We start from the raw sequence: 27,289 nt of genomic DNA on the forward strand, positions 1-27,289 counted from the left end.
ACTTACGCAGATTTGACTGTATATATATTTGGTTTTAGACGTATTGATCGAAAGGAGATTATTTAAAAGCCATTGAGACATTTAGCAAATACCTTATTGAGCTGAACGTGTGGCTTGTTTCTAAGTGTGTGAGTAAAAAATTATTGCTGTCTTATGCTGCTGATCTTCAACATGTATATGTTGCACCCAATTAGCTTAATAAGCCGTTCAATTAACAGCCATTAAATAGCGCCGTTTAAACAAGCGGCCTGAATGATATTCAGCCGTAGCGCTTGTACCATTTTAATAAATTTATATTATCTATCAACAAGCTAGGCAAGTAATGAAACGTCATCGATCTATGTCAGTTGCCTGTTCGATCAACTGGCTGAATATCTTTCAGGCCGCTAGTTAAACGACGCTGATAAGTTAAAAGGTTAGGCTATTATTTTTACGGCTTATTAAGCTAGTTGGCTGTGATATATATATACATGTTTGCTTTAAAAGTCACTTTATTAATCATGACTGAATCCAGTAGGTATATACGTCGATCTACTCACCAAAAGTAAAAAAAATTCTTAAACAATTTCTTATAACTGAAAACATCAAGGAAGGTAAATGAAACAACTCTCAGAAGTATAATAAAAGTTTATATAAGTAAATCATAGCATTGACGTAGACATAATATAACTAGCACAGTGTTTTAAGTATATAATTTTTATTGTGAGCATATTATAAAGATATACTAGCTTATTATATCCAAATGATTTAATGAATTAATAGTACGGATGATACATCAATTCTTCCCCATATTGAAGTATCTCCCGTACGCAAATGACCATGATACATTTATCAGTTCAAGTTTATTAAAAATATTTTATAATCTCTAATTTTATTAACTCGCTTGTGCGTTGCGATAATCTAAGCTCCCAATGTGCACGAAGCCTTAAGACTATGTGTAAACTTCCCCAATTTTACACATTTTAAGAAGAAAATTTAAACTTTATCTCTCGACTCCCACTAATTCCAAACTAAATGATCTATCCTTTATTATAATTTCAAAGCGAAATAGAAGCTTTCCCATCTCGACATTCTCAAAAAATAACAGGTCACTCCTAGAAGGAGGTGGTCCCCATTAATATAACTAGCTTAAAGTTTTTAATAGAATCTATGGCATATCTCATCTAGCGTAAACTTATGTGAAATTCAAAGACTATACCTAAACTCTAATAATAGACATTTCAAATTATTCACCTACAAAGAAGCTAAAAAGCGATACCATTAAGCTAAAAAAGCTAATTCTATACCTACATCGTTCTGGTGCTCTATACTTTAAAGTGATTGAAACTGTAAAATGTGGTAATTTTAAACTTTATTTATGTGTCTTAATACTAATTTATGTTGGTATATTATTAGGTTAAAAATGTAAGCTTTTCATTAAGAGGCACTTTTAAAAGGTATTCACCACATCAGTGCGTTGCCTATTAGCAGTTATAAAATGCTTAAAATATAAGCGCCTGATAAATTTTATCACAAACATTTTATAATTTGGACATAATTTGAATTATTGCAATTTCCCTTTCTACCTTGATGTTATTTGACTTTCAAGCGTCTGGTGGGCGTATTTCGACGGTCACCGAAGTGGGTCCTGTGGTGTTAGGGGATCGAAGTGTAGCTGACCTTAAAGAGGTGCCCGAATGACCACTGCTTGCTTTCGAACCACGACGAGAACCTGTTATAGTAATAACATCAATTCGTGGACGAATTAGCTTAACGCTACAATACATGCAATGATTCAACCAATTCCAAGTGATAATAAGCCGTCAAACCCATGCTTAAACAAAATTAATTTACCATGCAGGAAAAGTACTTAAAGTAAACTTATGTCTATCACATAATGAAGTTTCTCCTACTTAGTCTACCTTAGTTTGTCCTAAAAATATTAACACTGTGTAATTATTAAAACCAACTGGATATTTCATTAATATCGTAAACTAACAATGGATTAGAATTTGACTACTCCAAAAATGTATGCTACTCAAAATTTAAAACTTGACTTTAGACTTAAACCTATAAGAATTACTAACATAATATATCAAGTATATACATTTTCGTATTTACTACGTTCATGTTTATCTCACCATGCCTATTTTCTATAGAAAAGCGAAAATTTTAAATAATTTCAAGTAACCTGAGTGTTTTCTGTGGAGCTGATGGCTTTGGTGAGGACGTGCTGTTGGTAGATGAAATAATGTATGAATTACACAATGATGGTATTTATTAAAACCACCAATTAAACATATGTCAATCAAAAATAACTTCACAATATCGATTGATATTATTGACTTATATTTAAGTCGTAATACAATACTAAAAATAATAACAAAAATTAATAATTTATAAGATAAATTATGAGATGAACGAGTGAGGTATTGTTTTACTTTTAGTATAGCTTGGCCTACCTCAGAAAAAGACATGATTTCACCCAGAAAATTACTTGATAATAGTTTATTATTGAATTTATCACTTACTATACATAAAACACAAACAGTACATAATAAAGGTATACAGATATATGTAAGAATGTGTTTTGTATTGTTAATTAATTCCTTAATGACACAATTTATAAATTACAATGTTAAATTACATTTTTTATAAATTTTTTTAGAAAGTAAGATTGATTGAAGCCTATTCTTACAATTCATAGATGGCGGTTATAACAAATGTAGGTTAGAAGCATAGCTAGACTTAAAAAGTGAAGAAACAGCGAGAATAAGAAAGTAGAAAATTTTATTAGTCTTATTGAAGCGCTTCCTTTTTAATTAATGTATAAAAAGATGGAGCAAAAATCAATTTAGCAATTACTTGGTTAAACGACATCTAGGGACTACGTACCAAATTAAAAGGTACAAGTCAAAGTTTATAACCAACCTGTCAGTTGTCTTTAACGCCATCTGGTGGCATAATAAAAACGCTGCATTAAGACCGAGAAGCCGTGAAGGGAATGAACAAAACCTTACTCAAAACAAGTGAAATCTTTCCTTGACGATTAAATACTATGTTTAGAATATTTACAAAGTAGTCTAGATTTATTTAAATACATTCTGGTTTCTGATATTTCGATATCGTTTTTCATCTTAGATTATAGTTGTGATTTTTAAAAGATACATATTAACTATTAAGATTGGTCTTTGAAAATCATTCTCGGTTCTCTTTTACGGAAAACACAATCGGCCTGTAAAGCTAAAAGTGGATGGTAAGAGTCACTGTATTCAGTAAGGTTGTTCGACATTAAACATGAAATTGAAGCTGAAGTAAGTAATTATAATATATTAAATAATATGTTCACCTGGACTTGGTGAATGAGGTCTCAGTTCCTGCTGGCTAGCTTGTCGTGACGGTGGTCGAACGCTTACTCGGGAACCGCGTCGATCCTGAAATATTATTCATATACATTTATAAAATTGATAACACTTGTTACATTGCCTGGCGATAATTCAAACTGCTTAAACAACGTACTAACTAGTATTAAGGTATGTCGGATTACAAATTAAATTCTTTCAAAATTATGAAAAAAAAACAAAAGGTTGACTTTGAACTTTTGACTAAATCACTTCAAAAGCATTGTTGGCATAAAAATAATACAGATAAATAAAAACAAGCCCTTGGTAAATTATGGTTAATTTCATTATTCAAGATTTAGTGTATGATTCTATAGAAAATGAGGAATTTAGAAAAAAATCTCATTTGATTATAGCGGTTACCTGAGCATGCAAAAGTTTTGAGTCTCTTAGTAGAGACACGTTCATGAGTCGTGGATTAGGAGTGTTAAAAATAGTTCTGTTCTCCCTCCATCGGGCTCTGAAAAAGTAAGATTTATTGCGCATGTATTTTATTTATATACTTTGATATCTTCAAAACCGATACAATGTAAACTACAGATCGTCATTCTTTATGGCCTCAATTACATTAAGTAAAAAAATATCCTCACTCAAATGACGTCACTTGACATGACTGCAATTTCTATAGAGATTTATCAATAAGTCTTAAAATCACGCGCTTTGGAAAATAATGAAATACATTTTAAAATTACAAAGTAGCCCGACTGTGATCAATATAAATAGTGCCTAAGAAATCGCAGGACTCGTTTATGTTTTAAATTTAAAACAGTTAACACCTTTAAGCATCCGTTTGAAAAAATCGTAATTTATATTGTATTTTTAAACTTAAGAATTATTGGTCTTAGCACAAGTGTTACCTGCTAAAAAGCCGCAAAACGACACAAATAATGACGAACATCAGCGCCATACCAACCAGTACTCCAATCATAGCCGGGTCCAGAGTCTTTGTTGAGATTTCTATTTCCTTTTCCGCTGAAATTTTTGAAATAAATTAAACTAAGTGATCGTTAAAGAGGTAAAAAGCATAGATATGCGATATCCATGCGAGCTATGGATACTTAATAAATTGAAAATATCACGAGAATGAATCTCGACTTTACTTCAGAAACTTTCTTTTGATTCAATACGGCAAAACCATATCCTTATTAATTGTATTTTTTTAAGCGATGCATACGGATATTAAGATCTTTCGTGTATATGTAGCATCCAAAATATTAAATGGGGGTATAAAGATTCTTTTCTGGTGGTATCAAGTAAAGTCCTTTTCTTGATAATTATTAATGGCTCGCGCAGCTTCTGCTTGATTTAAATTAAATAATAAAACGAGTGTTTATCAATGTACTAAGGTTAAACAATTTAAAATTTATACAATGTGCAATATTTTTGCAGATTGCAAATAATGTGCCTAATGTATGAAAGAATTGGGAAATGAGTAATTGGAACCGGCAACGAAGCGGCTTGATACAATAACTTACGGTTACACACAATGCCACCATCCACTGACACCTCAGCGACCAATTCATATTTGCACACGCATCGTTCGTTCCTACACTCAGTTTTGAACACAACGTCCTCACACTGCTCATTGAAAATACAGGTTTCGTTGATGCCAGCAGCTGAAAATTTAAATTATTTAATTAGTTACTATAAATTGTTATTTTAATAATAATAATAGCCTATTATTTCAGATACTTTTAACACAAAAACACATTTATATTTCTATCTAATCTGTGTGCCCTTTTTTGCCAAAGGCCTCCTCCTCATCCCGCCATTCCTGTCTTAACCTTACCACTCTGCTATGTACCGCCTGCTGCTTCCTTATTTTGGTGTATCCACCTAAATTGTCATCATCTTTAATTGTCCCTTTTGGTCACCAGTTTAGTACTTTCTTGCTCCACTTTTCTGTTCCTCTTGCCATGTGCCCCACCCGTTTCCACTAAGTTTATTTTGATTATTGTAACATCGGACACTTTGTTTGTTCTTTTTCTTTTCGTCTGTATCACATCGTTCCATCGATGTTTGACACACCAGCTTTGTATGCTGCGCTTCATTGGGCGCCCAAGTTAGAGATATGTTAGTACATATTGAAAAGCATTATTTTAATTACAATGCTTGTATACTTATTTTTCATGTCTCCTATCAACTTGCACTCTTTTAGATAAACTAAAAATCTATCTGTTTTCATCACAGACTTTTACATAAAGAGACGAAAGCCACTTGTGCTTTATTTAAAATGAACAATTTGTTATTGAAACGTATTGTGAAAATCAAAACATAGCTACTTTTTACTTTGGTTTAAATAAAACAACTACTAGTGACGTTCGCAATTACGAGAATACCCAAGTCCGAATAGATTTTAGGATGAAGTTGTCTAGGAGTACCGTTCATACATATAATTGATACAGAAGCTTAATATATTTTGGTTAATAAAAATCTATATTATGCCACATTGCGGAAGCTAAATGAAAAGTATGTTGACACGTCACCGCCAAATGGTGTAGCTTGGTTGTGTATACTGCCAATATTCAAACAGAGGCAAGACAAAAGACGGAAATAATAGTTTTCAATAGACAAGTATGCAGGACAACTAACCACGACTGCATTAGATCGATATAAGCCAAAGTTTTAGATCGCGTGTCGTCACCACGTCAGTTCTTTGTTCTAGTAATTACTTACACAATTTATAACACATTTATTATTAATTTAGTTCTGATAATACCTCGCAACAAGGCTGAAAATGATTATATATTTTTTTTTTATTTCTTGTGCAACAGAGTAATAAAACAATGCGGTGAAGAACAGAGGCTTTTAATTTTTACTTTTTTTTAATTTTATTTAATTCCAATATGTCTTCTGTATATTCTTAATCAATATTATCATAAGTAGTGAGGGGAAAACTGTTAATTTGTATGTTAATTTAGAAAGTAATTCCAAAGATAAACTGAAACCCTTTCTTTCAGGCCAGTATACCAATAAGAATCTCAAGATAAAATATCCAAGCATTGCCCAAATTCGTGAGCTTAAATGGTTTCATATCCCTTAAAATTATATGTGCATTAAAATATTGTTAAGGAAGACGGATGATATGACTTAAAAATTCTTAATTTATTAAAATCAATAGCTTAACGTTCACGTTCTTGAATATATACGTTACTAACTATTATATTATAATAATAAGAGACAGAGAATATTGAAGTAACTTAAGTATCTCTTGAAAATTTTATAAATGTTAGGCTGATGAAGAAAGTTTGGTTTTATTCACTGAAATTTTTCTTTGAAGCATTTCATTATTTTGCGCAACCATTAAAAAGTTATTTTCATTTTACTTCTCTATACTCGTATTTCAGTTTATACTGGGTCACTAAACATACAACATCCCCTACGAAACAGTGTAACAGCTATGGAACCTTTTTATAGTAATAATACATGCTTTCCGTAACTCTGTATTCATTTCATTTAAAATTTTCTGTGTGTGTGTGGTCAACATCCTTGACCACAAATATAATTCTCTAAATAATTATGTAATTCTATAAATAATAAATGTAATTAATTAAAGTTGTAAGATATTATGACATGGACATAGACATAACATTTATTACTAGCAAAACACACACACACACAAAAACATAAAATAACAATAATAAAAAATTAAAAATTATAATAATAGAGAGCTAACTTTTTTTTAAAGAAAAAGGTTTAATTGTGTAATGCGTGTGTGCTGTGGTTGGAAGCATTCTACCAGAGACCACAGCAGCTAGTTTGCGCCTTCTATATTTTGTATATTATAATACATCGAAGTATTATTTGGTTGGTAATATGTTCAGAAATTACTGGTATAAATGCGATGTTATGTGTTGGTTGTTGTTCAAAAAGAAGGCCTTAAATATCACGCTATGGTTTTACGCGAAAGATACACTCAATACAGCGCAGTATAGTTTGTAATTAATATTACCACGTTGTTCAGTAAGCGTTTCGGTTCCATAGGCCAAATGGTAATATGTCAGATCAGTTCAGATAGGTGATTAGATAAGACGTTTGTACATAGTATTGCCTTTTGTTAAAATAGCTTTTGCACATTAAGAAAAACACTTTGTGAACGGATTAAAGCTGTGTATTATTATTAAAACTTATAGTTATTTTATAGCTTATTAAGTTTTAATAGCTATAAGTTTTAATAATAATACATAGCTTTAATCCGTTCACAAAGTGTTTTTCTTAAGACGTTTGTAGCTAATTTGCACTGGTATACACATTTGTCTCCTTTCATAAGATATTTTAGATATAAACCTTTTAATAAATAGTGTGTATATTTATAATTTTTATTAAACCGTGCCAACATTGGATATCAATTTCAAAACCATTTTTCTTACAAACTATAACAATTCAACAGAAAAATACAGTATTCTCAAAGTGATAATGGGCATAGCGGTTTTTGTCATTGTTTGGCAACGGTTGTATTTCCCGAGCTTCGGGAGAATATAGTACTATATAGAGTGGTAAAATGCATTTACTTCGAGCATAATTAAGTAAAATTATGTATTTTATGTCAGAAAAGATACATATTGATTTATCAGTAGCGAGATTTGATTCGATAATTCAGCGCCAATATTTAAAGACGTCCGACTGACCTTGGACACACCGGCGACCGCCGCTGACCGCCCGAATTGTTTTCGATGTACACATGATACTGACTTATATCTCTTTCGAACATGGTGCAAAATGCATTGTTTAAGGCTCTAAAGTACGGTACATTTTACAAATATGTACATAATTATATTTGGTTAATGGAAGTAAATATTTTCCTAAATGTCTGACACAATAGTCATCTCAAAATATTGTAAATAATATATCGTAATTCTGGGACTTACGTTTTCCACATTTATCCACGTGATTAGTGACCGGTACATCAGGGTGACAGCGACAGATCTTATGAACCTCATCACACACGGAGTCGGGGTAACCACACTCCATCACCGTTGAACAGGTGTCACCATACATCATCTTTCCACGTTTTGAAGGATCTGTAAATTATATGATAACTGTGCTCTTACTGAAAGCTGATTTATTCAGTTTTGTATCTTTAATCAGTTATATGCTTGTAAAAATCTTGGACACGGTTTGGCAATTTTTGTTTATAGACACGTAGGCCTTCTTTGGATGACACACACAGTCTATTTTTGAGTCTTAGACGTGCTCACTGTGTTTTCTTTCACCGCATGAGTCACTATTAAATGACAAAGACATTTGCACATTAATAGAAAAATGCAGTGCCTCACTAACCGGGGTTCAGACGTGGCCGAACGGGGTCGAAAGCGCTACTAGGCGCAATTACACGTTTTATAATGGAACGGGTTGGGATACGGTTCATGTGAACTAATTATCCTTCAACTTTCTATTGTTCAGTATGAGCAAGTCCAGATTTGATAAATTCTCTAAAATGGCATGAGTTTTAATAACCTTGTATAACCTTTTTAACACATACTTAAATTTCAGTAGGTATATCTGTACAATCTTGTGCAATGAATGCCTGAGTACCTCTCTATTCTTCTTTAGTTATGAAATGTTATCGCTTATGTTTTATTGTAATGAATTCATTTAATGAAATAAATCTTATTTGTCAAAGCTACTCTAATAATGAATATTTAGAACTCCAAACCTTTTTCTTATAACAGAGGGCAACCAGGCAGAGGCTCACCTAATATTAAATGGTACCTCCAATGGACACTCATATTCCCAGAAAGCTCGCAAGTGCGTTGCCAGCCTTTTACGAATTGGTTCGCTCTTTTCATAAAGGAGCCTTAGTCGAATTACTTTTCGGAAATACTTTAGTAAGCTGACATCACACAGTTATAGTGTCAGGCACCACCACAAACTGCCTTACAAACGCTCGGGGTATACTCTACCTTGACATACAAACAACCCCTCTGTGAACTCGCTATGGTAAATGCGGTAAAGGATGCAGAGGGACCTTACATGTTACGCAACGCCAATGCTATCTTGGGTTTAATTGTAAAATCCATGTGTATCTATATGTTACGTATTTTAGGTGATTTTTTCCATAAGCAAATATGGTCCTGTTTTTAATTATTAAAGCGAATTATTACTGTTTCAACAATATGCCAAAAATCAATCCCAGTAGTGAAATATATGTTACATAAACCAACCAAGACTCAGCTACGACTTATCGTTTAATCATTAAATTGCGACACAGATGTCTAATGCTATCAGACGTATCGGCTATCGGACGAATAACTACGTCACTTAAGGGTCAGCTGCTACTTAATTACTACTAGGTTGAACTACTTGAACAATATTAGGATGCTTAAACAAAACGATTATTATCGACACTACTGTTAATATATCTATCTTATATCAATGTAAATAAATCTGTTTGGATGGCTAAAAACTTAAAAATATAATGAAATAGAAAACTTGTTTTTTAATATAAAATTAGATTTAAATTTTAAAGCTCTTCAGTCCCTATGATTGATTAAAATTTAATTTAAATAGAAAATCTTAACACTAAACATTATATTCCATAATTACGTAAATAACGACACTAAATTGATATCTCGTATTCAACTTTCTCAGCCTAAAGACTTAACAATCTTCATCGAACTTCACACTTACTACGGTATAACCAACCAATTGCGATTGTTGTACCTTTATTTATCTTAATAAACAAAAAACATCTAATGACAAACAACTTAACCAATTTGTCAACGACACTCCAAGGAACTAGCGTTTAAGATACAGGCTAGGCCTGGTTGAAACACTAGTGCTCATATTATGCATAAAATTAACCAAAATGAATAATGTATCTCAATGATTCGTTGCCTTTGCATGTTTACAACCTTTAGAATGTAAATACAAAATGTAATTGTTTTTGCATCAAATAAAATGTTTTTTTTATATAGTTACCAAACACAGCAACGGTAGTAACATCCAGCTCGGCCAAGGAGGGCGCGAGCGCCAGCAGCGCTGTGAGCGCGGCCAGCACCGCCCGCCCACACCTCGGGGCCCGCATGCCTCCCGCTGCGCCCGCGTCACATGCCAATACACCTAAAATATAATAATGTATACTTAATAAGAAAACATGACAGAACAACTTTGCTACAGTCTTGCACGCAGGTCAACGGTGCGGAGAGTGAGGATAGGCAGAGCTGGAGTGACAACCGTCACTGAGAATGACATGGAGACGGGGATGTAAAACGAAAGAAGTGAGTCATCATTTCGATTTTTAAAAGGAAAGAGGGATGTGTGTCTGAAATCTTAATAGACATGCAGTTCACCAATGATAACCAAACTAGTCTTTGTTTCGTCTTTCATATTATATATAGGGTATATACTTATAGATCTCTTTGCATCACTATTATCTACGGTATAGTTGAATGTACATCAATATAAAACTAAAAATACGTAGATTTTATTTATTAAGCGACTTTTTAGGAAAATTTTAATTAGTTAATTAAGATATAAAATTTTACAGAAGGATTAAAATACAAACTTTTAAATATACCCATACTAATCTAATAAAGGTCGCTAAGCACCTAGACCCAATAACGTAATCCTTGACGACCACAAAATTTACATAAATATTAAATTTATTATATAGTATTTATAATCTCATTGGCTCTTTGAAGCCCTTACCTGATATTATCTTTGAAGTTAAAACAAATTTTAATGGAGTTGTTCATAAATAATATAAATAATAGAATTGTGTAAATAAATAAATTAACCAATTATTTTCACTTTAATATAGCCTCATATTTTGTATGGATTTTATTGAGTTGGATTTTCTTTAAAAGCTGGTATATCTGACAAACGCCCATAGGTTTTTACTAAAACATATTAGATAAAGACGGTGGACGCGCGATGGGAGCGATTCTACACATTCCACTTTTGTTTTCATCTCTATCCGTTAACCTCTCAGTATAGTAGGCTGGACATAAAGATCCTTCTGGAACTCTCAATTTCTTCCTTGGATCTGTCCAAGATCACTTTTATACGGGTGCACTTTGACTACAGCGTAACTCGTTAGGACCAATTTATAATATAACATTTTCGGATAATAATTAAATTTCTCGTATTTAGTTGAGTATATGCAAAAACATAATATATTTCATATTCATATTAATCTAAAACTAAAATATTATGTTATCAATGTTCGAAAGCTTCTGCAAATAACCTTGAACTTTATGTATACGAATACGAATAAATATAATTAATATCTTAAAGACTTAAAAATATAGATTTTTTAATATAAATTTACTCATACCGGTTTCGTTAGATCTATTTGTTTCTATTGCATTATATTTATTATTAAATTTATTAGTTAATATATAGATTATTATTGCTAAAAATAAGTTTTATTGCAAATTATTATTATACATATTTATACGAATTCGTTGGATTGCCAACAAATTTATTAATGTAGTTATGTAAATGATAGCGTTTAATATACAGTGTGATTTTTATGCCATCAGAAAGTTACGTAGTTTGACACACATACTCGTATAATCTAGTTCACTTACACTGAATATATTGCACCTTTGAACCCAACGTTTTGATAAAACTTACAGGCGCCTAAGCACTATTTCGATGATTAACTACAGAACTAACGAATGTTACGTTTTGCGGTATCATTCCGCAATTCACTGTTGATAAATTTTGAGTCATTTCCGTCACCGCATCTAGAGAGTCCTATATGTTTGGCATTTACTATCAAAACTTTATGAACTGTGCACATGAAATTCAGCACATCCTATACGTTTTGTATTTAATGGCGTGGTGTTTTAAACCGCTGCCATAGACGAAAAGTATCAACACTATTTTGTGATGCTACTAGAATAATGGTCCTGTATATATCTGCTGTTGTTTCGTTTGAATACCTACCAAAAATGTATACTATCTCCTTTTTCCATTTACTTATGGTAAAATGGTACCTATCTTTATCTCAGAGAAGTGTTCGATTTCGATTCGATTCTTTATTTACTTTATTACGAAGTCTTCAGGTCATCAGGTCTTTGACAACCCAAGCACGTCAGTCAATTGATTTTTCAACTTTACATTATAAGTACTATTTTTATCCGATTTTTGGCGACGCTGTAACTGTCAGCCACTTTGAATTTTAACACGGCTGACAGTTCTACAATCTACAAGCATAACATTTATACAAATGAAACTCGGTGCTGGAAATGATCCTAGAATACAAAATTTTATTTGCAAATACTACAAATTAAATTTGCTGTGGATCGGGAATGTTACAGCAAAAAGTTCACTGCACGCTGTATTTACTATTTTGATATATATTATGCTTATACCGGTGGTTGGAGACTTTTATGATACTTAGGATTAAAAGCTTGTTAAGGAATGTGAGTATGAAAAGTACAAACAATGTATTTTAGTAAGTACTTATAATAGAAATAGTTGTAAGTATTAAGGTAGTATTTTTTTTAATTTGATGAGGCTTACATACTTCATAAATATAAGTTGAAAATATAAGAATATTTCTCAATTGAACTTTTCACAGCTAAGGTGTTTATTTGTCCATTACTAAGATTGTTTTAAAGGCAGCTTCTCCGCATTAAATTCCGCAAACGCACAAAAAATATACGTCGAAGTTTTTCGTCCAATTAGATTTCAGAATTTGGCATCATACTAATGGAATTTTAATATCACAAATGCAAAAATAATTCTATAAAATTGCTTCATCAATCACTCGCAGAAATAAAATCGCTACGTAGTTTGCTAGCGTCAGCTTTGTTACAATTTGCCTTGAAATCGATATAGGGATACATTAGTAAGGAAATGTATTTTCTCACAAAATCAACAGTACTTACGCCAGAAGTAGTATGATCGCTATAAAATGTCTTGCACTATGGCGTAGTGATATCAACCCTTCGTAAGAGCACAGATTATATATAAAAACGTCGTATTACGATTTTTATCTGTGTAAATAAAAAAATCTAACAAAACTTCTCTTAAGTTAAATGGAATTTATTACAGTACTTACACAATTCTAGGTTTTAAGTGCGTTTCAGCAATCCTGGTCAAGGAAATACGACCATACAGTTAACAGATAAAACATTTTACATTACAATTGGAGTCTAAATGTTGCCATATTTACGCCACGTATAACCGGGATGTCGAGATAAACATGCAGCGAACATCAAAATGCCAACTGAATTTATAATAATTTGCGATATCATTGGGAAGTATAAAAACTATTCTAAATATAGACGGTTACGTTTTTAGTAGGTCGCGAAGATAGGTAGACTAGACTGCGTGTTTTATTTTTATTCTCTATAAAATACAGAGTTCAATTTTATATTAGGCATTTAATAAGATCTTTTATGATCGTATTGAAGGCTTAAGATGTTTGGGTCCATAGAATTTTTTAAATGTGTAAAACTCAAAATAACTTTATTCATATAGGTAAACATATAAGTATGTTTACCTATATGAATAAAGAACGACAGAAAAGAAGTTAAATTAATCGTAAATTTACAATTAAATTAAAATTAACATTTACTTCCAGTTCGCAAGTCAAGGGCATAGAGCGGGCAAGAAGAACTGGCAAGAAAATTTCCGCAACTCTTTTGAGTCATATTAATTGTTTAAAACTGGAGAAAATCAATCCCAAGGATTTATTTTTAATTTTATTTTTTATCCTTATTGATTAATTTACGTTTAACGAGAGCTTTGACTTATTTAATGATAATCCTCTAATTTCGCTTGGTTTGTTGTAAAAACAAATACAATTTCCATATAAGGAGTAATCTAAATCTTCTTGAGCCTAGTTGGTCGTACGCTCAAATTAGTTCTGTTTCGAGTATAATAGCGGTGAAAGTCCCATTTGTTTTAAAAACAATGTCACTTCATACAATGATTTAAGAATGTGTGGAGGAATGATTTTATGCGCTTTCTCCGACCTACAGGGAGAATCTTCGACTAGTCTAACAACTCACTGGCCTGCCCGAATGACCCAATGAATAAGGTCTAATCGAGTTGTACTTGTATGTATCCATAGCAGTCGGAATAACTTCGAATTAACGCGATGCAGCGTGACATTTCGTAGTGAGTTGTAGGCGAAGATAAACTTGTAAGTGTCGCTACAAATGGTTAAAAAGGTCTTAACGCAAGACTTGATTTGGTTGTTTTGTCTACACTGGATTTCTCGGTAACTTGATGCTGTGACAATATTTTTTTGACATATTTTAATTACGAATAGGAGGAAAGTGCAAATTGCCACCAGAACAATGCTCTTCGTGCATTGTTTAGCGCAAGTTCTCATTAATTAGCACAGAATCGAGCTTGGCCCGTGAAAAGAGTATAATAGTATGGAACGAAATAATTAAAAAGTAGTGCGTGCGACACGCTTGGAAAACCCCATTTTAATGAATGCGGATTGTGCTAACAATACAGATTAACATATTTTGTAACTGTTAAAAATTCACAATACACGAGAATGAACGTTTTTATATCAGTATCGATGAAATAATTAAAATGTTCATCAGCGTAAAGCGAGCCTTTGTTTCAATGAATAAAAAAAATATACTTTTGATATGAAGCGTAATTCTAAAAAAAACTGTATTTTACGTTGTTTTTTAGAGTGTTAATCAACTAAATGGTGAATGTTACTTTATACATGGCGCGCGTAATTTAGAAAAGTACACTGTGCGCTGCATTCAGCACAGTTTACCAACACACTTCAGACCAAATTACCTTCTGTGACATCTATTAAGAAATATGACGTATTGCATTGCTCTATGGTTGTATTTTGTTTGTCAACGTCACGCATGCGTAGTAGTGGTACCGCAGTGCGCGGCGCCTTACCGACGAGCTTAAGCGTGAGCTTCCATCATTAAAGCGGAAAACCGTGACGTATGTACAAATGTTTGCAATGTTAAAACATTTGATCCAACTTGCACTACAAAAACCTGCAGCCTGGGTGTAATTGACCGAGTGACCTATAATTCGTTAGAAATTCACGTGAATGTTGGTATTTATTGGCCCTGGGTATATTAATCGGATCGTTGTTCTGAATATATAAAAACTCTGTTAAATTTCAAAAAGATGACCTAGTTTTATGATTAATTATTTGTACTATTGAGAGAATCGAGAACCCAATTACGACGAAGCTGTGATTTTTTGTAATTAAAGTTTAACGGTTGATGAACAGAGATGTGATCAGAATAGTAACGAAAGAAATTCTATGATTACTAAAATATTGACTGGTCTTACTAATTGTCTTGAAATTCTAACGTTACAACAGTTTTGCACTGTATTAAAATACACACGCACTCACAATAAAAAAATATTAATTATTTTATTCAATTAGGCTATATTTTGCTAAGTACATCTATATATATATTATGTAGTACCTGAGACTACCTGAGTGGTACTTAGGTTAAAGAATAAAGGGTATTAAAAAAAATCCATTAATGTACAAATTGGTTTTGAACCGACATCTCAGACCTGTGAGTGGCTTAAATTAATGGGCTAACGTATTAGATATATACTTTACATTAATTTATTTAGTATTCAATTTACATTAATTGCTGAAGAATCATTTTTTGTTTCACTTTTACTTCCACAAAATGTATTATTTGGCCATACAAAAGTATAATATTAAAGCTATTAAGTCATTAAAACTTTCTTGGTACAAATTCTCGAAAGATGTATACACTATACAGTTTTCAGAATTACACTTAGGAAAACTTAATGGATGGTTGTTATAAAGTTTTTAATTCTACAGACATGCGAATGCAAGCTAAATCATTCCACTAATAACATATGTTTATAGATAAGTGGAAAAGTATGTTACGAAAATTTTTTACTGGCTTATTAATAATGACACGATTTTGCTTAGTATAATTTGAACGCTATAACGCTATCTCTATGTTAGGAAGTTGGCGGCTGAAACTCTCAAATGACTTAATAAAACCGTGTACTGTCAGGTGAAGTTGGCGACGTCGGACATCTGTCCCATCGAGCTGAGAGTTGCGTTGTTTCAGCGTTCATACTGTTTAAAATGTACATACATATTTAAATATTTGTCATGACCCCGTGGCCGAATGAGGAAAATTGTTATTTTAAATATTACAAAGCTAGGCATGGCAAAGTTTTTTCTTGAGTAATTTTTTTTTAACCTATTACAAAAGGCAATTTTTTAGCTAATACTATGTACTCCCAATAAAAGCTTAAAATTGGCTTGATGTTGCTCTTACCACTGTTGCCTTTTTTCATTTTAAATACATATGCATTACAATGTGTAAGGGTTTCCAGTTCTTCAATAACAAACTTAATTATACATTCCTTAAAATATTTAATTTATGTATCATTTAATTACATCTTTTATTTTATTTATTTATTTTAAGCCTTGTTTTAAATATATGTGTCCAAAAACAGTGTAACCATTTCAAGTTTGTTGTATGAATAGGCCCCATTACAGCTAAATATCCATAAAATAAAGTTAATTTTTAAAGTCAGTTAGTATCAGCAAGTTATTCACTCAATAAAGATGTTAAGTAAAAGTACAATCTTTCGCATCTTAATGATAAAGCTGTCAACTTGAATAAATGAGGCCCAGTCGATTTTTATTCATGATTCGGAGTCAAGCTCCGCTGAAATTAGCGTTTCCAAAGTGCCGGTTTTTTATCACGACCTCCGAGTAATTATCTTTTGTCAAGAAAAATCTGAAGTAGCACTCATCATTGTCTTTTTCTGTTAACATAAGCTGAATTATATCCGTGTGCTCTTTAGTAAATGTCAAAGAACTTTTTTATTTTTTTCTTAATTTCAAGTTGATTCTATTTTTGTCGATTGTTTGATGTTTAAATCGTATAAAACTCTTGATATTTAGTAAAGTGATATGGGTGAAAATACTATAGGGAGGAGGATATCAAATGTCAAGCTGAATCTTAAACGTAAGAAGCACTCCGTGTGTTTGGGACTAAGTGATAGCATCGCCACATGCATCGTTCGAATAGAATTCGTGTAGGAAATTATACAACTATAATAGAAAATCGTCTTTTGAACTGTCGAACCCTGAATTTACCGTATTTATGTACATAGCCTGGTGTACAATTAAAAATAAACAATATATTACACTTGAATTTGGAATCTGTCATTTTATATGATTATTCTGAGTTTTGTCATGTTGGCCAATACATTGCACAATATTTTGCGATATTAAAATGGAGTGGGGTGATAATGAGAACCGAATCGCTGTGATTACATTACACAAAGTAGGTATGGAGCCAAATGCCATTTTTAATCTCTCCATACACTTGGTATTAGTAAAATATTTGTGGACCGGGGTATTAATAGGTACAACGAGAGCTCCTCTGTTTGTGACAGAAAAAGATCTGGCCGTCCACGAAAAGGGCGGTCAAAGCAGTAAGGGATAGAATCCGAAGTAATCCTGTCCGACAATAAAAGATTTTATCGCGGGAGATGATGAAAGCATCTAGAACATTGCCGCGTATATTAAAGATGCATAATTAATTGCTTATAACTATATATAAATCTTTTGCATGTTACATGCTTTGTCAATTTGCTAAAGCTTCGTCACACATTGAATCATCGTTGAAGAATTGGAGAATGATTCATGTTACGTAAAATAAATGAAATAAGTACATAATATAAAGACTCCAGTATACAATTTGTAACTAGTCCTGCTATTTCAACGCAATCGATATCGGGTTTTCCATTTGGAAAGTCCTGGAATATACCTGACATCGATAATAAATTCTAATACGGAATTCTATTCTTGATGGCTCGGATATCGGCTATTCACGTCGTAGGATCGAATGATTATTCATATTCTTGTCTCGATCATTCCTTGCATATCATGCATACTTGTTTAATGTAAAACGTGAAAACATTGGAAATGTTAGGAGGTTTAAGATTCGTAGAGTTTTATACTTTTCACGAGACATATAATCATAATAATACATTTGACTTAGGGTCCTTTAATAAAAGAGCGTACCAATTCTGAAAGGCCAGCAATACACTCGCGAGCCCTCTGGCATTGAGAGTGTCCATGCGCGGCGGTATCACTTAACACCAGAAGCCAGTTTGCCCCCTGTGCTATATAAAACAAAATATTATTTTATTCATTAACTTAAATGTTATCTTTATGAATTGCTATTAAGATCCACCGTTATTATTTCTTTTATTACATTAATTTATTGTTACAAACAGGTAACTTACATAGAAACTGATCTGTTATTATCATAGTACAACATTATACCCGGTATTCATAAACCTTTCTAGAACACTCGCAACTTACAAATGCTCACCAAACGCAACCGCAATGTATAATCAAAATTAAAATATTTTCTGTTCATGATCGCTTAATACCAAAAAAATAACGCCTAAATTCACGCAACTCCCAATACACTGGATTTTTTTTATAAACACTGGTTTGTGCGACGAACATGATGTGTATACTTTTGGTATTAAAATAAATCTATATTTTAATTACTCGTTCCCTCTTTTATTATCAATGTGTTGTATGAATCATATATACCAAATTATAAAAGAGAACGCTTTGATATTTATAATTTAGCTTCTAATAAAATTGGTAGGGCTTATTTATGGGAAACTGCACGTGTGCTTCTACTTCAATTGCTTTGAACATAAATAATATAACACGGTTTTATATTAAACATGCAGTTCTTTTAAATTTGTCTCGCTATGTTGTAAATTGTGAGAAATATAACAAATGACGCTTCGAGTATACGATAATTCATGAAGCCTGGTGTCGGATAAAATTTCATCAAAGTTATACATTCTAAGGGCATGTACATAAATACCATTATATAATATGATAACTATGCAATACAATTCATTCAAATTATTAAATAAATTAGCTTTAAAACGGAAGTAATTTTTCTCTTGAAAGCGAAGATACTGGATTCGTGTTTTACGCTGTAATGCAACAGAGTATATAGTATAACTATGTTTAGTAATTAGATATCAATATAAAATGAAGATAAAATCAAGAACATCTTAACAAAATGTTACATTCTATTATCAACAATTCTACTGCTACCATAATCAACTGTAAATAATATGAATTAAAATGTATCATATACATTGACTAAAATAAAGTGACCGTTTTCCTAGCTACATTGCTAACTATTTATACGTAGCTATATCTACCCATTAGCATTTGTATGAAGACGACAAGGTCTTATAGTGGTAGACAGAGCATTTCCGTTTCAAGATAACGTAATATCCGTTGCTTAGTGCGTATATCCGATGGAGAGGTTTTAACTTCATAAAGTCTAATAATTACGTATCTTTAAGAGTTTCATGCCTTGGACGTTGGACGCACAATACATTAAATGAAATCCAACTATTTCTTATTGAAAAAACAACAATTTTTTTAACCGGACCGGAAAGCTTTTTGTATTATTATAAACTTATAATTATTTACATCATTATAAATTTAAATTTTTCCGCTTCGTTCGACGTTTCGCGTGCTTTACAGCGTGCGTGGTCACGGTGACTGAAAACAAAAGGTGTTGAATATCAAAAGTATCACAGCTGTGAAGAAAATTGTGTTATCTGTATTTATTTCCCTGAAGTTGGTATCGACTAAAAGATGCAGAAACTATTTCTTATCCGTATTTTATGCTTATACCCCTAAAGAAATAATTCACAACTTTATTATTATGAATTTTGAATGCAACTTACAAAGGACTTAATATTTTTATTCATTATTATAAGCAATAATGATATAGTATTACTACTTTTAAAAATATGCATAAAAATGGTAATATTTTTTTATATATTTACTAATATTTACGATAATTTACTCAATTTTCATATAGGCGTAACATACATTATCTCTTAGGTAATATCCTATCGAATCATAGATAATAAACGAACTTGTCAAACCTATGATTGACGATACCATTCTATAGCCCGTTTGAATTTGGAAATTGATAGACGCAATTTCCAACGTGCAATCTGTGCATCGCGATTTTGACATTATATGAGCGCTTTGGTGAGGACAGAATACAATATAAGCTCAATGTGCCGTTAAAAAGATAAATAGAAAAATCTACACTTGTATTAATATCTACCTATTAGGTGTAGTTTTAATTTGACTGCCAATTGTATGTATAATGTAATGTAAAATTTACGTTTTGTCGTACTGGCCACATTGACCTCAAATATCTACTCTTTGGTCAGGAATTCTAAAATCAAGTTTTTACAGCATTATCTCGGGCTTTTCTAAAACCAAGATTCATTTCATTTTTCCCGTTTAAATATTATTTCTTTTCATCATTCCATTTATAAAATATGGAAAATATACTGGTAAGAGTTTCGGCGTGGAACCAGTGCTACGGAAACGGCTCGTTCGTGCGTTTTCGTTCTGGAAATTTCGACCTGCACAACAAGCCGTGTGGAGGAAAACCTAAGTTGATAACTATAAATTGAAGGCTTTGTAATTGTGAAAGCGGATCTATCGTAAACTATGATACTTTTTTAAATTCTAGGAATAAATCAAAACATACGAATTGTCATGGCTTTGAACAATTTAGGGGATAATGAAATAATTAAAATTATTTTGCGAAGTGTTTATAATCTGTTTTCAAATAACAAATGTACTCGTTACAATGCGTCTCGGGTGTCTAATAAATTGTAATGCGTCTATAAAAATATCGTAGAATTTCACCAGTAAAATACATCAAAAGCTGAAACGTTGCAAAACTTCAAATACGAGTAGATTTTCTCTTAACTTTGAATTTTTATATTGAAAATGATTAAAAGTGTCGAGATAGAAACTCGTTTTGTTGAACGTAATATGCGAATAACCGGTGTTCTATTTGCAAACTATGAATAGCAACTTCTACAAACACAAAGAACGGCAAAGAACAGGTAAAGTAGAATTTTCTTTGAAAAAGCTTAATCTTCGCTTTTCTAGAAATATCATATTGTTTTTTGTAGTTTAGGTACGCTATTGCTATGTATTATTTATAAGCAATCCTCAGCAGGATAAACTTCAAAGATAATATAATAAACGTTTCTTAGCAGTCTATATTTAAATTATGGTAAGTGTTTAATAATATTAATGCGTGCTTTGTTTTATCTTTCAATTTAAATGTGTTGTATTTAATAAAGAAACGATACATTACAGAACTATGAGAAGTAAGAGAGTTCTGATGTTTATACATTTTAAGAAAGATATTGTAATGGCTTGGTAGGTAACACTATTTCATTGACCACAACTCTAGTGCCGATAGTTTTTACCTAAATTTCTTTGCATACACTATAAGTATTCAGCTTATTAATTATTAAAGGATATTACAGTATAATATATAGTTGTGACTAAATTATTTTTTATAACCTATCAGACTCAATGCAAAAGCTATTTCTCAGAGTTTAAATCTTGTAATGTTGATAATAATGTAATGATTTGAAATAATTTACTTTAGTTTGACGAATCGTTTTTTTTTTAAGTTTTGAGGTTAGTTCTGCATCCAAAATACAGATGCTACGAGCGAGCTACTTACTTTAAATCCTAGTATTCAGTAGTGGTGGAAAAACTAGGGAATTATTTAGACCATCATCTATTAGCCGTAATTACTTGTTTACCACATATTCCCTAACTTATTTTGGAACATGTCATGTACATAGGCGAATAACCTTCGCTAATTTCAAAAACTCGGTTAAAATTTAACAATGTTGTCCAGCTCGCTTCAGAAAATACTTTCAATTTGGAAGCTGACCTCTAGAATGTGTTCAACTTGGCCCAACTTTATTGGGTACAATAGAACCTTATTCAGTTTAAAAGGACTATTGTAACTATATCGACTCGATTGCGAATTGTTCGGCGAGTGACCAAGCTTTTAAATTATACTTTCTTGCGTATGAAAAAAAAATACCGAGAAAGATTCGAGGCAGTGAATATTACATAAAAAATTAATAATTCATGCAAAAATCTTACGCTAAGAAAGAAAATATATCAAAGTTTCATACGAATTTTTAAATTAAATCTTTTTCTAATGATAAATATACTTGCAACTTCTTTAATGAAATTAAAATAAATATTAAGAACTAATTATTAATACAGAAGATCGTAAAACCTAAAAAATACACTGTTACACATTTAAGTAGTCAATTGGGATGTCTAAGCACACATGACTAGAATGAACTTTTGGAAAGCGAAGCTGTTCTCTTCAGTCTAGTATTTATAGTGAAATGAGCCACCATCCATGTTATTAAAAAGATTTAGCCATAAAGTTCAAAGCAAGGTTAATTGCTCAAATTCATTAAAATATAAGCTTTTGTCTTTACTAGCGCATGATACCAGTTGGTACAAGCCTTTGAGTATTAAAATATTCACACTGATATGGGTTCAGAACTCAAGCCGATTCCGACTAAATGGCTTCTTTATATTCCTTCTGTGCAGCGAAAATGTAAAATAGAAACAAACATCATAGATTGGCTGTATTTTATTACATAATAGTGGAGTTTCTACATTTTATCTATGTTCGTATATATAAAGGACTTAATATATTTGATTTTTTTACCTGTTCATTTGAACCCAGAACTTTAATTCATGACAAACTTTATTTTATTCTACTATGAAATTTTGTAGTACGTTAAGAGTTATGTTAAAAAGTCATTATAGTCTTTTAGGAATTAATATCAATTATAGTAATAAAAAAGATTTTAGAACAAAGTTTTTAGTAAGCATTACATGATAAACTGTTTATTACACTTATTGAATATTCTCCTTAAAAGTATTATGCTAAATCGCTACAATCACTACGTTATAAATTTATATATTCTTACCATTTATGATACTATAAATTGTATAAAAATACAATTTATAGTATCATACATAAAACTCTCAAAATTATTTAAAAAACATGCCATTTAACTATTAAAATGATTTTAAATAGCAATTTAGTATTCCACAGAACTTGGCAACGATCGTAAAACCTTTTTCATCGACCTGTATGAAACTTGCACGAGGTGAATTTCGGTGCGTGACCCGAGTGCGGAATATGAGAAATATTATCTCGACAGAAACACAGGCTGTTTTGCCCTGAAAACATTCAAGAACATATAGACAATATATACAAAATTGTATGAGCCAGCTATAGTTCTTTACGTAAGGAATCGTCATAATAGAAAGCGTTCAACATATTATACTCGGCATTAAATGATATAAGTAAATATTACTATATAAATCCTTTAAGACATAGTAAATATTTGTATGATTTAAAAACTAATACATTATTGAAATACATATATTAACTGTAACTGTACTGAAATATTTATTTATTTATTAACCTTATTATTTATTTATTACCTTATACAAAAACATACATATAAAAAAGCATGTTACATAAGTGATTAGGCAACTGGCGGCCTTATCGCTAACAAGCGATTTCTTCCAGGAAACCCTAATTCGGAACAACAAAGAAAAATAAACACCTATAGAGGGCAAAGTACAAGAAGTGCATAAATAATTAACAAAAATTTCAAAATAACATATAACTATAATAAAGTAAAATCTAAAGTATTTTTTTTTAAATGAGCAATAATATGTATAAACAAAAATGTAAAAGCTAATCCAAGGGTTAATGCAGTCACAAATAATGCAATCGACAACACTTTTTGTGTATAAGAATAGGACATTCTTGAATATTCAAGGCATATGCCTGAAACATGAAAGCCTACCTGTCAAAATCCCATAATGACAGATAAGAGATCTTGTTCACCTTCAAAGTTGCCTCTGTAACTAGCTGTATTCATGGTCCTCTTTAGAATTGTCGGCTACTTACTATCAAGTATAGACGTTACACAACAACAACACAAAACACAACAGATTCAATTGAAAGCTAAAAAGACATATTGCCCTATAGTCCGTTGATAAATTAGGCTGTATTTTTGCTTTAGCTAAAATAACAATTATATATGTAACATTAAAGTTGAAATTCATGGAAAGCGTACTGCTGCCAATCTTGCTAAGTTTCTAAGTGTAATTTTACGTAAAAATAATTAAATAATATTTACTTTTAAGGTTATGAAGAGTTCTTTAAAATTTTTATCGTATTAGTGACTAGTAACCTAGTTTAATTTGAACAGTTGAGTAACACCGCAAGTGAAAATTAGTGTTCAAAGTCGGTTTAATGGGTTATGGAGAGTTCAGTAACATTTCATACATTATTACAAATTGTCATTCTCTACAACGCCAAATGCATTGAGCAATTTGGCACATTCCTTAAGCGTTGTAGCCAACTTTAAAAATGTATCCTTTAATGATGCAAGACGGATTAGTTTATCAAATTTATTGCAATTCTTAAATAATATTCGTAATAGTTAAAAATTTATGAAAAACGGCTTAATGTAGAAAGTTGCCAATACTTTTATTAGTTTTCGAAGTAATCTCCGTTCCTCTCTACACATCGTCGCATTCGATGGAACCACTTAGAAAAGCAGTGGACCCATTCTTCCTTAGGGGTCTCTGTCAGGGGTCCGTTTTGCGGAGTGCGCTGAAGCATTGTCGTGGTGAAGGAGGATCCTGCTTCGAGGGCGCTTCTGTGCAATTTTTTCAAGGAAACAGGCAAACAGAAATTGACATACCAGTCTACGATAACTGTCTTTCCGTCTTCTAGCACAACTGTCGCGAAATGACCTTTCCGACCAAAGAATGAGGCAAATATCTTTTTTTCTTGACTTCTTCCTTTCTTTACCTTAGTTGGCCGATCCTCAAAAGGAAACACCCACTGAGCTGATTGTCTTTTAGTTTCGGGTTCATAGCAATATATCCAGCTTTTATCATATGTGACGATGTCAAATACAGCATTTGAGTAACCGCCGTTGGACTTAGCTAACATTTGTCGACACCTGAGCCTTGCCCCCTACTAATGCTTAGGCTTGCCCGTATCTGCTGGTAGGTGAGTAAGAGAGTGCTCTTATCTTCCTCTGTCATGCATCGCACAGCACTGATGTTGTCTTCAATAGTTGCTGTTAAAGGACGTCCCTTACGGGATCATCATTCAGATTGATCTACGTCCACGCTTAAACTCGTTAAACGAATTGTAAATAGTGGCACGAGATTGGTCTTCGTTAAGAAATGGTAATCGCAGCCTATCATAGCTTTGTTGTTGAGTAAGCCCACAACGAAAGTCATAATAAGTCATTGACCGAACATTTCCGACCGAAAATTTACCGAAACTTCATCTTAAACGACGCGACTGACGTTTCGGTCAAATCCAACAGTTCATCGCCGCATTACGTGAGTGATTAAATAAAAGACAAAACGTTGTTCTTCTTTACGTATTCTGATTGGTCAAATGAATCGATGAATATAAGGCACCATCATTTCGTTTTAAGTTCTAACTGCAAGGTATTTTTGTAAGACTAGTGTTATATAGATAAGAAATCATTGTTATTTTTAATTTAGTATTGTTTTCGAAACGTTTTACTTATGGACTATATTCTGCCTGAAAGTGTTCACTAAACAAACAACTATGTCAGGTGAGCACTTCAATGCGTATAACGCCAATTATTCTGGCAAAAGCACGAGAAACAATGCAGTGTCGACATGACCTCCAGTGAGACATGATAACATCAGGAAACCTATCAAGTTTTATATAAACCTAAAAAATAATCCATTTTCAAAAGAATAAAAATAAACCATTGTGGTTTTTAAAAGTACCGTATTCACCCGATGGGGCATATAACTATTCGTCTATTTTGATAGTAATATTGCTATTTTTTAAACAAAAACGACAATTTGTTAAAAATGTGATCAGTTTTTGTATCTACCGTCCTAAAACCATAATTGTTTCGCCCAAAATCGAAGACTAGGTTTTAACAACTCCATGGAGGCCAATAGCAGTAACATTTAATTTGGAGTCACGAGAACTATATTATGTTATAACACGCGACAAAAATATACAGGCGTTCATATTATTCTACATAGATTTACTTATATAAAAGATATTTTTACTTTAATCTTAATTATTACTTAAAATTTAGATGATTTAATAAAGTTTAGGTAGTCCTTACAAAATAATTATAAATTTCAAATTTCCTCTAGTAAAAAAGATAATACACATTCAAAAATAATATTGCATCAGAACATAGATTCGCATCAATACTGGCGAGCACTGGCGAGCACTGGCGTCCGTTTGTCTATACATAGCTTAGTTATAAACGAACCACGCAAATAACTACGAATTGTGAACTATATTAATTAAATCTTACTTTATTTTTATAAATAGGTAGTTAACCATTAAATTATGATTTCTAAGATAGAAATCGTAAGAAGTCACAATATAGCGTGCTTATCTGTGTTCATAATCAAGTTTTCCCGGAAGCTTATGCGACGGAAGTGCTTGGTTTTCTGTGTATATAAACTTTAAGTAATTTCTTTATACGTTATACCATACTACATTTAACACTAAAGTGGTTGCTAACACAACGTTTAAGCTATTGCATAATCGTTAAAAAGCAATCATAAGGGTATCATGTCATGTTTTGAATTCCAATATTTATTCATATATAAATATTTTAACACTGTTAAAGCGTAGTTCAAAGCCCCTTAACCGATTTTATCATAGTGAAACAAGGCTTTACCCATTACAAAGAGGTCTTATTAAAATAAATTATAACCCAGAAAATGACTTACCTTGTCATTTTACCGCACAATCAACCAAACACGAACTAGTCCGGCTTGTGCCACGCTGTATTGAACCTTATACCTCCTTGCCACATGTGTCAAAATCTTGCTACGCCAATACTCCTGGGGAAACACTTGATTTTACAAACTACTGGTCCATTTTATAACGAATGGGTGATTCTATATTTAAATTTTTAACGTAGCAATCGCTCCGCTTTAAAAGGCGTAGTACGGGCGTAGCCGC

At 32.0% G+C, this 27,289-nt stretch overlaps 1 protein-coding gene across 8 annotated transcripts; it reads right to left on the bottom strand.

Annotated features, from left to right (window-relative positions):
• Window positions 1–611: 611 nt before the first annotated feature.
• Window positions 612–27,289, bottom strand: LOC123714534. 8 transcript variants are annotated; one of them, XM_045668847.1, is made up of 9 exons: window positions 27,055–27,289; window positions 10,302–10,442; window positions 8,249–8,401; window positions 4,856–4,996; window positions 4,238–4,352; window positions 3,744–3,840; window positions 3,329–3,413; window positions 2,171–2,212; window positions 612–1,690 (listed from the first exon to the last, which is right to left on the bottom strand). In XM_045668847.1, the coding sequence occupies exons 2-9, from the start codon at window positions 10,405–10,407 to the stop codon at window positions 1,584–1,586; spliced, it is 846 nt and encodes a 281-aa protein (XP_045524803.1). In that variant the 5' UTR covers window positions 10,408–10,442; window positions 27,055–27,289; the 3' UTR covers window positions 612–1,583. The 8 variants fall into 8 exon arrangements, with proteins under 8 accessions (XP_045524803.1, XP_045524768.1, XP_045524786.1 ...); XM_045668812.1 differs by having other exon boundaries at window positions 612–1,711; XM_045668830.1 differs by lacking the exon at window positions 27,055–27,289 and adding an exon at window positions 13,396–13,477 and having other exon boundaries at window positions 612–1,711.

The sequence above is a fragment of the Pieris brassicae genome, chromosome 1, assembly GCF_905147105.1.
Source record: "Pieris brassicae chromosome 1, ilPieBrab1.1, whole genome shotgun sequence".
In the NCBI taxonomy this organism is placed as follows: Eukaryota; Metazoa; Arthropoda; class Insecta; order Lepidoptera; family Pieridae; genus Pieris; species Pieris brassicae.

What these genes read in the sequence shown, in the direction of transcription:
- LOC123714534 (XM_045668812.1), bottom strand. Translation starts at nt 10,407, where the DNA reads ATGCGGGCCCCGAGGTGTGGGCGGGCGGTGCTGGCCGCGCTCACAGCG. An exon ending in CGTGGATAAATGTGGAAAAC is followed by an intron (nt 4,997 to 8,248) that starts GTAAGTCCCAGA and finishes TTAAATTTTCAG; the next exon opens with CTGCTGGCATCAACGAAACC. An exon ending in GTTTTGCGGCTTTTTAGCAG is followed by an intron (nt 3,841 to 4,237) that starts GTAACACTTGTG and finishes TTACTTTTTCAG; the next exon opens with AGCCCGATGGAGGGAGAACA.